Source organism: Culex pipiens, chromosome 3 (assembly GCF_016801865.2).
Source record: "Culex pipiens pallens isolate TS chromosome 3, TS_CPP_V2, whole genome shotgun sequence".
NCBI lineage: Eukaryota > Metazoa > Arthropoda > Insecta > Diptera > Culicidae > Culex > Culex pipiens.
In genome coordinates, this window is record NC_068939.1 from 158,170,391 (window position 1) to 158,185,704 (window position 15,314).

Sequence of the window (15,314 nt, forward strand, 5' to 3'; positions counted from 1 at the left end):
TTTACCTGCAAATGATTGGTGGTTTAATTGGTTGCACCTGTGCTGGAAACATACGTTGCATGCATCGCATCACACCACAGAGTGTTTGTGTGCATTATGACGGTGGTCTCGGTTCAACACCTACGTTGGATTTGCTGTAAAATGCCCACAACAGAGATTTGAGGGAGGGGAGTCGAATGGGAAAGTCCGCTTGATGATGTAAAGATGCATAATTGAGAAGCTTTGTGTTGTTTACCATTGACCTGCGAGAAATGGGTTTAAAAATAACCGATTGATTTGAAAGAATGGTCTTTTACAGTCCTTTGTAACTCGCTAATGTCCTTTCATGTATGTCATAATTAGTGATACGCAATCATTCGGTTTAGTCAATATCAGCCCTTTTGTTTCACGCACACATTACCTCACACAATAGTGACACACTAATGATACCTCGCCACCGACCGGTAACGCTCCAGGGGTATACCATTAGTCCCTAATTGGACACCCCCCCCTGTTCTGGATAATGTACACCGATTGAAGTGCCTACCAAAACATCTGGACGCGCTGCCATAATTGGCCAATTTAGCATTCAATCGATATCACCCCTAGCAGGATCAACAGTTGTCAATTTTCCGGGACGTTCGTAAACGTTACTCACACACAAAGATATAGGTCAATGGTGACAACGACAGTTTTGGCCAAATGGAACCTAATTTTCACTTGCCGCAGGGGGATATATTGCGACACTCTTCAATTTTCCCTAATTGCACGCCAGACAATTGCGACGATCGTAAACGAATTACGACGGGGAGACCTTGAACAGAACGCAGTTCTAGTTGTGAGGACTATCGATTTGTTTGGGAAGATTTGGTTCAGAAAATGTTTTGAAATTCACAAGAAGTATATATGAACCAAACAGATGTAGAGATTCGATTTATTTTGGAATACTTACATTTTCGAAAAGTCCGGATCTAATCACATCTATAAGTATCAGATTCGATCCCCTGAAACAAGTGGAAGATAAGTCATTTGATACGAATTACTTCCTGGACTCCATACGTGATAATAGCAGAATGATTCGTAGAACATCTTCATATCATATGGGTTATACGTGTGATACTTTGAAGAGTCTCAAAGCTTTGGTTATCTTGGCCTCTAGTCACTTCTACAAGAATTTCATCCGATTCCCAGCAAAGTATAAAAATTAACAGATATTTAATTGTTACGAATTGCTTCCAGTACTTCTAGGACTCCGTGATTACAGCCACCTATCTCAAACTAGAGATAAGTCTCATAGAATAGTCACTTCTTTAAGTATCAGATTCGAATCCCTGAAGCGTATGGAAGTAACCAGATATTCACTTGTTACAAATTACTTCCAATACTTCTAGGACTCCGTAATTTCGGCCACCTATCTCAATCCAGGGATTAGTCTCGTTGAATAGGTTAGCCGGACATCTAATCACTTCTTTAAGTTTCACATTCGAATCCCTGAAGTGTATGGCAGTAACCTGATATTCACTTGATATGAATTACTTTCAGTATGCCTCAAAAACAAGTATGAAAGATAACAGATATTCATTTGATACGAATTACTTTCAACTCTTCTATGCCACCTATTTCAGGCTAGAGATGCGTCTCATAAAAAAAGGTTATCCGGACATCTAGTCATTTCTTTGAGTATCAGATTCGAATCCCTAAAGCGAATGGAAATTGTCCATAAAGCGAGTGTTAATTACATTCAGTAGGACTCAAATACAACTATGAAGATACCAGAATTGATTTGATAGGAATTACTTTCAATACTTCTGGACTCCGTGATTTCGACCACCTATCTCAAGCTGAAGATTAATCTCATAGAATAGGTTATCCGGACATTTAGTCACTTCTATAAGTATCAGATTCGAATCCCTTGATACGAATTACTTTCAGTAGGACTCAAACTCAAATTTGAAAGATAACAGATATTCATTTGATACGAATTGCTTCCAGTACTTCTAGGACTCCGTGACTATGGCCAAATATCTCGAGCAAGAGATAAGTCGCATAGAACAGCTTATCCTAACATCTAGTCACTTCTTCAAGTGTCAGATTCGAATCCCTGAAGGGTATGGAAGTAACCAGATATTCAATTGTTACGAATTACTTTCAGAAGGTCAAATACAAGTATGAAAGATAACAGATATTCATTTGAAACGAATTACTTCCAATCTATCAAGGACTCCGTAATTATGGCCAACTATATCAATCTTGTCTCATAGAATAGGTTATCCGGGCATCTAGTCACTTCTTCAAGTATCAGATTGGAGTCCCTGAAGCGTATGGAAGTAACCATATATTCACTTGATACGACTGTCTTTCAGTAGGACTCAAATATAAGCAAGATCGTTAGTATTTCTTCCAGATGTTACCAGTGAATCCACTGCGTTATTTGTAGAACATTGCGATAAGCTTGGCATGGTCCGACTTGGGCACACTTCAAATGATACCCCAGCTGTACAGATTACGCGTGTATCGCGCCAATAAAGTGCCATAACCTCCGATTACGCTTTTTAGCTCAAATAACCGCACTATCTGCACAACGATTACAGAATCTCTGCCCGGTTGACACGTTGCTGTCTGATGTGCATCGCCCAATCAGTTGCGTTACGCAACGGGTCTTTATCGACTCCGGCTCAGCTGTGCGACGCTAACTAGGTCAACGAGCCCCGAGACAAAGCAGACCAGGAACGTTTCAAGGTCTCCGCCAAACCAGAGCTACAAACTGATCATCCCTATCAGAGCTGGCAAACACAGCTTCCAGCTCGTACTAGATCTCGAAGCGATTACTTGACGCGGTTTGTTGACATAGTCCTGGCTGCTGGAACAGATGCGGAACTGTGGCAAAACAACAACGTCTTGCTTTGTAGAGGTCGCGTAAACACCCCGACGGAGGTAGAACGCTTGATAAGCACTTTTTGATGCTAATGGCTGACGTTCGTTGGACGATCCGACGGACGAAGATCAGCCTCTGGAAGCGTGTGCGTCACACGGGTTTACAATTGGCGAAATTTACATGATCGTTGATTACCTCGTTGTTGTTGTTGATCGTAATTCTTAATGAAGTCGGCACAAGCTTTCTACTTGAATTGGACAACCAGCTTCGAGTTTCGACCTGTTCTGCAAAAATCCCAAATAAATTTCACTGTCTCACAATTCCGCTATATAGCCTGCTGTGACTTCAAAAAGCGGTAAAACCAGATTGCGCAGATAAGTCGGGGACCAGTTTTGGCGCCGTCAAGCTACTCGTCGATGATGACGATGCAGTGTCACCATGACGAAGGCGTTTTGTACGATTTCTGACATTTCTTCGCAATGATTCGCGAGCTGGATCGATTCTGGGTGGCTTTCCTAGCCAACGCAGGTTAAACGTAAAGTTAGTGAACGGCTTCGACCATGACTTTAATTACCTTCTTGGCGTTAATTACCATTCCAACTACCTTATTCACCCAATCGAAGGTGGTGGACAACAAAGTATAGTTCACCGACAACCGGAAGACCACCTCAAATCCAAAGAGATTCCTTTCAAAGCCACTCTGGGTAATATCGTAAAAGGAAGTCCACGAAAGGTGCGGCCTCCAACGGCGACGCCTGCAGAGAATCGATCGGGAAATGAACCCACGAAGACCTGTACGTTATATTCTCGATGACAAATTGAATTGGCCGTACGCCCGTAACTCACCTCAATCACGGATCCAACCTCCCTCCCCGCGCCGGGTGACTTGTAGCAAAAGTTGTTAATTGATTTAATTATTTAACATGAAATAAACGCTGGCAAGCGGGTAATAAACACTGACGATACGAACTCTTTCACAGTCGAACAGCACTTTCCATCAAACTACCGGAGTTTGACTGTGCTGAAAAGTGGCTGGGCGGTCCGTTTTCAAACTGGTTCGAGTTTAGTTTGAGTGCACCCGCACACACAAAGTTAATTGTCGATTCAATTAGGTAGTTTCGCATTAATTTTTCCACTTTTATCTGCCATTCAGCCTTTTATTCGCGGACATTTGTCAAGCGGTTTTTGCGGGGCGCTGTTTACGACAACTTAATCCCATCACTGGAGCCATTTAAGCAAGCTTTATTGTTTGTTAATTTATTTTTTTTTTGCGGAGTGTTTTTTCTGTGAATATTAAAGTTACGATTTTGCAGACCTGTTTTGAAAGTTTTTTAAGGTTTTGTAAAGTTCCTCAAAATATTCGCTTAAATTGATTTTGGCTTAAAGTCATATTTAAAAGAAGGAAACTTTTCATTTTAATTTTTTTTAGATAGATACAGAGGCTGCAGGTTTAAATTTACCTGTTTGATGATGTAATTTCACCTAAAATTATTTGTAAAAAAAGATGTAAATTTTACCAATGATGTTAAACTGCACATTTTTCATGAATAATTTAGTGTCAGAAAAAATGTAATTTTACATCAAAAATTAGAAAAATTATTCTGTGTAATTTACTTTTTTACATAAAACTTAGGTAAAATTACATCGAAACAGAGGTGAATTGTGACCTTATAATTTTTAACTCCGACGTCAGGTATTTAAGATCAGGCAACCTTCTCTTATAGTAACAGTTATTAAGTTAGTTTAGTATTTTGTGCTATGGCTGGACTATGTTCTAACGTAATTTGTTCAAACGTTACAGCAAATAATTTAATTTCATTGAACAAAAAAAAATAAAAACACGAAAAATGAAAACTTTACACGAATAATACGTATCAAAACACCTAATAAAAAAAATCAATAACTTTTTATTTATTTTTTGAATGTACACAGTAAAATTTCCTCATTTTAGACTGAAAAAGTGACAAAACATTTTCAAAAGTGAAATTCAAAATATATGATCTAAAATTTGGACGGTAAATGATTGGTCTAGATTCTTAAGTCCGAAAGGCGTAAATTACTATATATTTTTTTAGAATCTGGGCTATCCATAAATCACGTGCACACTTTTGTGAAAACTAGACAATGGAAAACCACTCACTCAGGTGTCCACGTGGTTTATGGATTGCCCCATAGTATTAAAAGGTATAGAAAATCATGGCAATACTACTTTAGGAAATGTTGATCTCTAGATATTTTGTGTCAGAAAAAAAATTGTTAATTTTTCAAATGTAGTTTTACATATTGCCGTCAAGACTCGATTATCCGAAGTTCGATTTTCTTAAGGTTTGTATGGGACTTCAGATAATCAAATCCCGACCAAAAAAAATTTATTATTATTATCTTACTTTTAACATCAAATTCGAGTTCTGCGACCCCATTTTAGTCAGATTTGAATAGTTGATTGCCTATTAAATTACAAAATAGATTTTTTCAATATTTGATCACCGCCATTTTGGCCGCCATGTTGGATTTTAAAATTCTAAATCACTTTAGCATAGTTAAGGGGTCATACTTAATCTCATCAATCAAAAATAAGACATAGAGAAAAAAAATCGTGATTCGATTATCCGAATTGAAATTTTTATACAGAAATTTAGGTAAAATTACACCGAAAAAATATAATATTTATCTATCAAATTGTTTAACCATCCATTTTTTTAAAATGTGTTATCACCAAATTCAAAATTCTAAAATTCTAAATTGAAAACAATTCAAAAGAATTTTGAAATATGATTAATCTTCAATTTGACTTCATCAAGAATTCTTTGAATTTCTATTAAGCTTGCATTATTTACTTTTAGTTAACACTGTTAAAGCACAAATATATTTAGTTTTTGAATAACAAAATTGATTATTTTGCTTTTTAGTTTTAAATTGAACACTTTGAACACATATTTTTATGCGTTATTACATTTATGTTATTTGAGATTCCTCGCTAATTTTACGTAAAATTACAAGAAATCAACGAAATAAATATTGTGTTCAGTAGCACGTTGTAGTTATTTTGTAACTCTCTTATATCTAGAATATGTATTTGAAAATAAAAAAAATATATCTTGAATATGATATTGTATACTGATGTTCTGGATAGATCATTAACTTATTTCAAGAATTCTTAAGCGAATGTTCCAACAAATCACTTCTAAAAGTGAATATTACAATAATAAATATAATAATAAATAAATGTATAAATATTGACAAAAATAAATTATACAAATTACGACACAGCCTTGTACATCACAAATTTACCGATTGTGATTATTTTATTGAAACTTTATCACACTTTCTTTGAATAAAATTATCAAAAATAACTTGTTATCAATAATCAATTAAAAAAAGTAAATGTTGTCATATTTATATTCAACGAATCTTGTATTAGTTTTCAATTCATCTACATCTACACGTCTTTCATGTGCCCCAAATCAAAAATAAATGAAATTTTGCTACAATTTGGAGAAAAACGAATATTAGTGTCGGAGGTCACAGTGGCTCTTACGGCTTTTTGAAAACTCACCCGAGAAAACTCTTTTGGCTTGCAGTTATTCAGTAATTCAAACAATGTTTAGTCTTCAAAATATATTAAAACGTCATTTCAACTTAAATTGCTTGCTCAAACAATTTTCACCGAAAGATACCACACACTCTTACTTGAGCGAATCTCATTAAATCAAGGACCATCCTTTCCCCAAAACCTCTACCAATCCCCATCCATACGGGGAAGCCCAAGATCATACATTGTGATTAATTCTTCATTTAACCTTCCGTATACCGGAAAATCTTGCCCAACAGCAGTAGCAGTGATGGCAAGGCCGTATCGATTTTATCGAGTCAGCACATTTTTCCCTCCTCTTCCCAGAGGGGGGCACCCATCCCAAGTCATAACTTCTTTTTTTCCGGGAACAATTTTGAAGTCAAAAAGTGATGTCACACACACACACACACACACACACACATACATCCTCGGGCATCAGTAGCAGCAACCAAGACGTCAGGTGCTTCCAAGTGAGCGAAAAGGCATTATTTTTTTGGTGAATATCGAATTTATGGATATGTCCGCCACATCGATCTGGGTAGATTCCAAGAAGTGGTGGTGCTCCTCAACGCAGGGGGGAGTAGCTTTAAGGTGAATCGAAGTGACGCAGCATTTTTTGCGGAAAGATACCGATTCAAGATGAGGTAACTTTTTTTCTGGGAAATAATGGCGCCTTTTCCTCGTAATTGAAACGTAAAACTGGAATTTAGCGAGGATTTGGGGGTGTCATTTTTCCGATAAATTGAGAGCTTCCCCAAATACTTCTAATGCGAAAGAGCTTTTTTTTTGGCAAACACTCATTTGTCACATCCTGTGTTACCTTGCCGTCGCACAGCCAGAAGAGTGCTTTAGAAGTGTGAAAACATCCTTTTTTCCAGCATCCCAAGCTTTCAATCAACGGAAGCGCCATTAATCAGGCGATTTTCGCGGAAAAACACTCCTCGTAAGCTCGTATTCTTCGCGCTCGTGACAAAGCTTTTTTTTCACCTGGCCGAATAACAATTCTAATTTTCGTGTTTTTCTCTCTCAAACAGGTAAGGATGGTTCAAAAGTGACAACGGTTGTGGCAACAGCCGGCCAAGGACCAGACAGACCACAGGAAGTATCGTACACAGATACGAAGGTGATCGGCAATGGAAGCTTCGGTGTCGTCTTCCAGGCGACGCTCTGTGATACGGGCGAGCTCGTCGCGATCAAGAAGGTGTTACAGGACAAACGATTCAAGGTGAGAGAAGGATTTTTTTATTTAACGTTTAATTCGATTTAAAAAGTGTATCGAAAATAAACTTCCAAATATTTAATTTTCCCAAAATTAACTCTGATATATTCATCCAAAAAGTTAGATTACTTTTGTCCTAGATGTCGCCACGTCAACAATCAAAAACTTTGTCGAAGATTGGAAATCGATCTGATTCTTTACTGCAATGTTTCAGTTTTATTTTTCCAATTCAAAAATAACCCCCTGCTATCGCCAAAATATATTTTCAATCATTTTCTTTTTATTTCATTGATATGGAATTTAAAAAAGTATTTGATGAGGATTATTAAGAAAAAAAAGAGCTATACAAATTTTTCTTTTTCATTAATACTTCATTTTTGAAAACGCAATTTTTTTTTATTTCATGCAAAAATATCGAAAATTTGAAAAAAAAAATATTTTTTATTATGCAAAAATATTCCAAAATATACAAAAATATTCATTTTTGATTATGCAAAAATATTCATTTTGGATTATGCAAAAAAATTGTCAAAATAAATTTAGCAGTGTATCCGATTTTATTTAACCGTCTACTGCCCAAATTTTGTTTTCTAAAATTTTTATTATTCCCGTGTTCAGGAGGTCATTTTGATCCACTTTTGTTCTACGAAAAACTTTACTTCTCTTGTTTTATGTTTTTCTTGTTTCATTTTTAGTATTTTAATTTGCATTTATCTTGTTTAGTTTATGTTTGTTTTTGGTAGTATTTGGCCTACTCTACCACCTAATATAATTACATTTTGCCTATCTTATTTTTTCATGTTTTTACAGTAAATTTTTAAATCTTTTGCATGTTTTTCGCATTTTTTGCTATAAAATGGCACCATTATCAATTAAGTTGTAAATAAATGCGTAGAGGCATAGTCGGAGGCACCACAAAAATTACTGCATACTTCTTTTTACTTAAAATATAAGAAATGTTAGTAAAAAACACTGCCAAAGTTGACCTCTGAAAAAATGACATTTTTAAAAACATTGGCAAAGTCACATAAAACAAGTAAAACTTCCAACCCATAATTTTTCTAAAATTTTAAAAGTTTTTCTTTCCAATGCTTTTCAAAGATCAAAAATTGGTTGAAAATTGATTTTTGGCGATTTTTTAAATCGAAGCCCGTCTAAAGGCGGGGTTGGGTTGTGAAGGGTTAAAAATATCTAGTGTATTTTTTGAATAGGTCCTATAAACATATAAAAGACAAGCACCTTTTCAAAAAATACTCCAGATATATTTTTTTTAAATGCTATTGGTTTTCAATTTATAAGTAACAATGTAAACAATCGTGTAATCTATGATTAAAAAAGAATTATTGTGAAAAATATTTTACGCCAAAATTCCTAAAACAATCAGGCTAAAAATCCAGTTCCCAAATTGGTGAATCATACTAAAAACAAGGTTAATTTGACTTATTTATAAGCTGGTAAGCATGCTGTCAGTTTTAAAAGCAAGTTCTATTCAACTAGTCTCTTTGCACGTTTAATGGTTTTTTTTTTTTTCGTTATTGACAGATTTTGCATCGGAAAAAAAATGTGCTTCGGTATCTCTAAACTTGTGTAAATTCACATCTGTTTATATTTGATTTTACTTATTCCACATAAATTAAGGTAAAATTGCATTTGAAAAGAGATAACAACTTTTTCAAGCATCAAAAATTCGTCTTTTTTGACCGTGTATAGTTGTTCATCAGAGCCCTCTTTAAAAACGAGAAAAACATAAATTTTCCAAAAGGGCTTCAGAGGGTACATAACTTTCTATGAAACTACAAAGTGTGCCGCAATAAATTACCCGACAATTACCCAAAGTTATAAAGCTCGCTGATCAGACAATTGACTAGACACTTTACCGCGTGCAAAACATGCCAACTTCCACCAGAACGTTTAATAGCTGTTTCAAATTGTTGTTCGCAGAATTTATGGCGCTTTCGCTTAAAACCCATGAAGCTTGCACATTCTCACCTCCCAACCCCTCTAGGAGGGAGGTGGTAGAGATAATCTTAATCGTTTTTCCACCATCCTTCCCGAGTAAGCGCCATGGCGCGGGCGAAAATTTCCACGAAAAGCCACACACTACCGTGGAAACCGCGCTATTTATTTGCAAGTGAATGTTTTCTATTAACTGCGAATAAACCTACCCAACAGCGGTAAATCTTCTCACCCCCACCCCGAAGGATGTTCGGTGTTGTTTTCTTTTTCCCCCGTCAAGTGCATTCCTGTGTGTGCTTCCAAAAGCTAATTCTTTTCCGACCAACTATTGGCGTGGAACGAGTCAGCTGGGGGAAAACTTTTCGTCCCGGATTAGCGAAAAACTTGGTCGCCGGACGCTTCTAAACGTTGACAAATTGAAATGTAAACTTTGCGAGGAAACTTTCAACATTCCAACAAAAATCGGCTTTCAAGATTGTTTCCAGCATTTTTCAGCAGACAATCGAGTTGAAAGGCTCCACGCGCTCTGGAACTTTTATCGGGGTCATCGATTTGGAAAGGCGCTGTGGGGGTGGGGAGGGGAAAACTTGCCCACCACAAAAATGTCCCTTCTGGTGACGCACGCCCGTTGATGTGGAAAAAGGTTTTTCCCCCAGGTTTAGGGGGTGTGGGTTTTTTTTTTTTTAATTTTGATTGATTTGAGATATAAATTAAATTTCGAATTTGGTTGTTACTTGTATGACAGTTATTCATTGGTTACCATTAAGTCGTGACAAAAATTTTAGAACAAACATTCGTAAAATTGCCGGTTTTCCCCTATTTGCGGGGGTTTTCACAATAGCTTTTAAATTTTGGGTGAAAATCGTCTATTAACCCTTGACGATAGAACCCCGCCTATGACTGAGGTAGCTCGACTCAAGCGTGAATTCGGCTTAAAAATGCCTAAAACATTTTTTTTGGAACTCAAATGAATAAATTTTATGGAGTACAAATATTTTTATTTAGACAAAAAGACAAATATTCAATAAAAAGAAGGAAACCAAAAAATAATTAGAGTTAATTTCCGTTAAAAACTAGTCAAAATAAAATCTTTATAAAACTGAAATGTCCTAAAAAACAATTACGGGTACATCTTTCATGTCAGAAAAAAAAGTGTAATTTTACTTATGAAAATATGTAATTTTACAATTTTTCTGGTGTAATGTCACTTTTTAATCTGAATTAACCCTCTAAAACCCAACCCCGCCTTTAGACGGGCTTCGATCTAAAAAATCGCCAAAAATCAATTTTCCAACCGATTTTTGATCTTTAAAAAGCATTAGAAAGAAGAACTCTTAAAATTTTAGAAAATTTCAGGGTTGGAAGTTTAACTTGTTTTATGTGACTTTGCCAATGTTTTTAAAAATGTCATTTTTTTAGGGGTCAACTTTGGCAGTGTTTTGCCTTCCTCACCTTACTGAGGAAAGGCTATAAAATCACTCGAAAAATGAATTTCTTAATTCGACCTCGTAGACCCACCATCACGTATACCTATCGACTCAGAATCATGTTCTGAGCAAATGTCTGTGTGGATGTGTGTAGGTGGGTGGACAAAAAAATTGTCACTCGATTATCTCCGGACTGGATGAACGGATTTTGACCGTATTAGTCTCATTCGATCCGTCTTGGGGTCCCATAGGTCTCTATTTAAAATCAGCAAGTTTAGTTAAGTACTTCAAAAGTTATGCTAAAAAAACGATTTTGGCGTATGTCCGGAAGATTGTAAAAAGGGTGGTTTTTGCAAGAAACCCTATCATGTTATACCTTTTCAGAAAGGTATTAAAAAGACCTTTCCAATGAGCCCAACACATTGAAGATCTGACAATCATATCAAAAGCTATTAGCACTTAAGTGTTATTTATACACTTTTTGGAGGCCGGATCTCAGATATTTCAGTAAAAATGATGTCCGGGTCCATCAAGCTACCAATCGTTAATTAGATAATCAAAAGACCTTTCAAATTCAACCCTATCAAAAGTTATTGGCACTCAAGTGTTTTTATACACTTTTAGATGTCGGATTTCAGATATTGTGATAAAAATATTATCTGAATCTTCCATGCGAACTATCGTTGGGTAAGTTTTTTATCAGACCTTGCCGATGAGCCAGAAATATTGAAGGTCTGCGAACCCTATCAAAAGAAATGAGTAATAAAGTTGATTTGTTAAACATGTTAAGGGGGAATGTTGCTATTTTTAATGAATGTATTGACTTTATGAATGTGAGGAAGGCACCAACCACCTAAAGGTGGATTAAGTAACGTTTTTTACTAACATTTCCTATATTTTCAGTAAAAAGAAGTATGCAGTAATTTGTGTAGTATCCCAGACTATGCCTCTACGCATTTTTTTGCAATTTAAATGATGATGGTGCGATTCTATAGCAAAAAATGTAAAAAACATGCAAAAAAATGAAAAAGTGACTGTAAAAACGTGAAAATATTAGATAGGCTAAATGTAATTATATTAGGTGGTAGAGTAGGCCAAATACTACCAGAAACAAACATAAACTAAGCAAGATAAATGCAAATTAAAATACTAAAAATGAAACAAGAAAAACATAAAACTAGAAAAGTTAAGTTTTTCGTAGAACAAAAGTTGCTCAAAATGACCTCCTGAACACGGGAAAAATAAATATTTTCGAAAAAAAAATTTGGGCAGTAGAGGGTTAAGGTAAAATTACATCATAAATGAGGAAATATTCAACCTTCCAAAATTACACGTTTTACCCAATTTTTTTACTGTGTAGAAATCATTCAAATACTACTTATTTGGATTTTTCTGCTGATACAAACAAATTCCACTGTTTAAAACGTCATTTAAAATATCTAAAAGGAGTTTTTTTTTATATCTTAAATGAGGTTTAGTTTTTTTTTTCTTCGAAAATGTGATTTCTGGCGTTTTCCACACATAATGCTTAAATTTGTTTTTTAGGGTTTTTTTTAATTTCTCCCAAAACTTTACATAAAGTTCGTACCGGCTTTATCTTGATTAGTTTATATTTGTTTCTGATAGTATTTTACTTTTTATACAAACTTTTATCATTACCTTTTGCATTTTAATACTTTTTTGAAATTTTAGAGTACCGTCATCAGGGGTGACATTGGGTCTGGGGGTTGAGTTTGGGTCATACAAAAAATGATGGAATTAATCATTTTTATGTTGTGTTAAAAATTACTTTTTTTATTTATTTGTGTTTTCAATCTTACCTTAACATGCTTTTCAAACATTTTTTAAGTTAGCAAGGCCAAGAATATGTCGTTAATTTTGCAAACGTTAAGTTCTTTAAAAAAAATCAATCAGATTACAAAAAATACTCAACCCTATGAACCTTGTATAAAGTAAACAAGATTTTTAAATTGATAAGGCTGGATAGAATCCATCTTTTTGAAAATAAAATTATGTAAAAATCTTCCATTTTTTAATTGTGGAGTTATTTTTTTATTTTGAACACAAATAAATCGAATAATTTAAAACTCCTTGAAATAAAATTAATGTAATGGCTCCAATAATGCTAGAACGTGATTTGAAAATATGTAATTCAAGATGGCTGCCAATATGGCGGCGTTGAAGCGTTAAGAATTTTCATTTGGAAATGATTTAGGAAATCTTTATCTTCTTTAGACGAAATCTAGAGTTTTTTCAATAAAAATGGTCTCATAAATATATGAATGACAATAGCTTATAGCTTAAAAAAAAAAGCTCTGGAAATGTTCAATACTAGTCTTTTTAATAATGTTACGCATGAATTGAGGTAATCTCACAAAAATCAAACTCTTACGTGATGAAAGTGATTCTTCTTCCTACAATCCTTGCTCTGTTTGACGCAGTCAAAATTCTTGATAAAAATGTGAAATTTCGCCCTGAGCTTTTTCTGAGCTAAAAATATCCTTGCGGTTTTTAAAATTAAACACCCCCGCAGCATTTCGAAAGAGCTACCACGGTGGTGAGTGATTTCAAGAAAAGTGAACTCTCCGGAAGCTATTCTTGAATGAAATTTCCTTTCCCCGGAAAGCCGTTGAACCTACGGCAAGCGAAGGCGGCGTGGTGAAGCCTCTTCGGTGAATTCATTGATTGGTGCGAACCTTGCAGGGTTTCCCACCGACGAATTGAACGACAAGGAGAAGGGGGGCATTTAATCAATTATTCAACGTCAGTCCCTTTCATTTGTGGGTTTTTGTGTTCATTTCCGATACCGCGCCCAAGCGACAGAAATTACTTTTATTTTATTTTTTCCTTTTTCATCATGTTTTATCGATCAAATTAACTAATCATCGTTTTTCTTTCTCTTTTCTCTTTTCAGAACCGCGAACTGCAGATTATGCGACGGCTAGAACACTGTAATATTGTTAAACTAAAATATTTCTTTTACTCCAGCGGCGAAAAGGTAAGTTTGGCTTGGCGTTAACCCCTCACCGGTCATGTACAAAGTTTGCAACCCCATATCGAAAACCACCACCAGCTAAGCATAATGATTCTTGTTTCAAATTTAAAATAATCGCATAAAATCTGTAAAATCATTCTGCGCAACTAATTTCCAAAGTCAAAATTGATTTGAATACAGAGTAGAACAGTTGATTTACTTTTTTTTAAACAATCAACAAAATGTCAATCAGCAACTTCAAAGGAAAGGAAATTCAGTTCGACGCAAAAATTTCCAATCCCAAATGATTTACCTTCCTAGAAGCAAACACACCTCTATAACAAGGTGCGTCATCGAGATTAAACGAAGAAAAAAAAAACATCAACTCAGAAAAAAAACAATACGTACCTGTTTATCCTGTTTATCATGTGACGACGATATACCGTGAATACGATTACGAAATTCATCAAAATAAAGTGAGTGAGACACGCAGCAAAAACAAAAAAAAAAGTTCGAAATCGCACGCAAAACAGAAAAGCTACGCAGTACTTGATTGGATGAAACGATCGGGGTACGGTGAAACCTCGGTTGTTTGACAAAAAAAATCAATGTGAAGATTTTTTTTGCATTTCCGTTGTGAAACTATTAAATTTTCCTTCTGAAGTAACCCAAAAATCAAAGTGCTGAACTCGTTTCGACACTCTTAAGAGTGCTGAAATAGTAGTTTATGCAACAAGTTACAAAAAGAAGATTTTTTCAGCACGAGTCGTACATTTATCCAACAAGGTTAACCGAGTTGGATAAATACGACGAGTGCTGAAAAAATCAAGTTTTACAACGAGTTGCTTACAACATTTTTTGCCATTTCGAAAAAAACTTCTAGAATCAAATAAAATGTTATGTCAAACATTCATGTATTTAGTAAATTCACCGTTTAAAACAGAAAAATATTAAAAAATGTTACTTTTCAGCACTGGTATTGAAAGGATAATAATTTTCCATTCTGTTATTTTTGGTAGGGAAAAGTAGGCCGTTTCGATTCTCCAGAAGGACAGGAAAAGTTGAAAGTTTCACAGCGGAATTGCAAAAAGTTTATTTTAAGTGCAAATAGTATGAAACTCCAAAACTCGATTTTTTCAGCACTCGTCGTATTTTTCCAACTCGGCAAACCTCTAAAAAGTGTGTCAAACCAACAAAGTTTGACTGTATCGGTGTTTTTTATCATTAGATTCCGCGCGACGACGACGGTTTGGCGTTTGTTTTTGCGCGCTCGGATTGACACTTGCGTTAACACGTGAGTCATTATTCCG

At 35.2% G+C, this 15,314-nt stretch overlaps 1 protein-coding gene across 4 annotated transcripts in view; it reads left to right on the top strand.

The window, feature by feature from the left end:
- The window catches only part of LOC120415202 (glycogen synthase kinase-3 beta), a 54,097-nt gene that overhangs the window by 18,437 nt on the left and 20,346 nt on the right, over positions 1 to 15,314 (top strand). For all 4 annotated transcript variants that reach the window (XM_039576675.2, XM_039576662.2, XM_039576670.2 and 1 more), the window contains exons 3-4: positions 7,463 to 7,653; positions 13,945 to 14,028. In XM_039576675.2, coding sequence (XP_039432609.1) covers positions 7,463 to 7,653; positions 13,945 to 14,028 — 275 coding nt within the window. The remainder of the gene's footprint in view (positions 1 to 7,462; positions 7,654 to 13,944; positions 14,029 to 15,314) is intronic.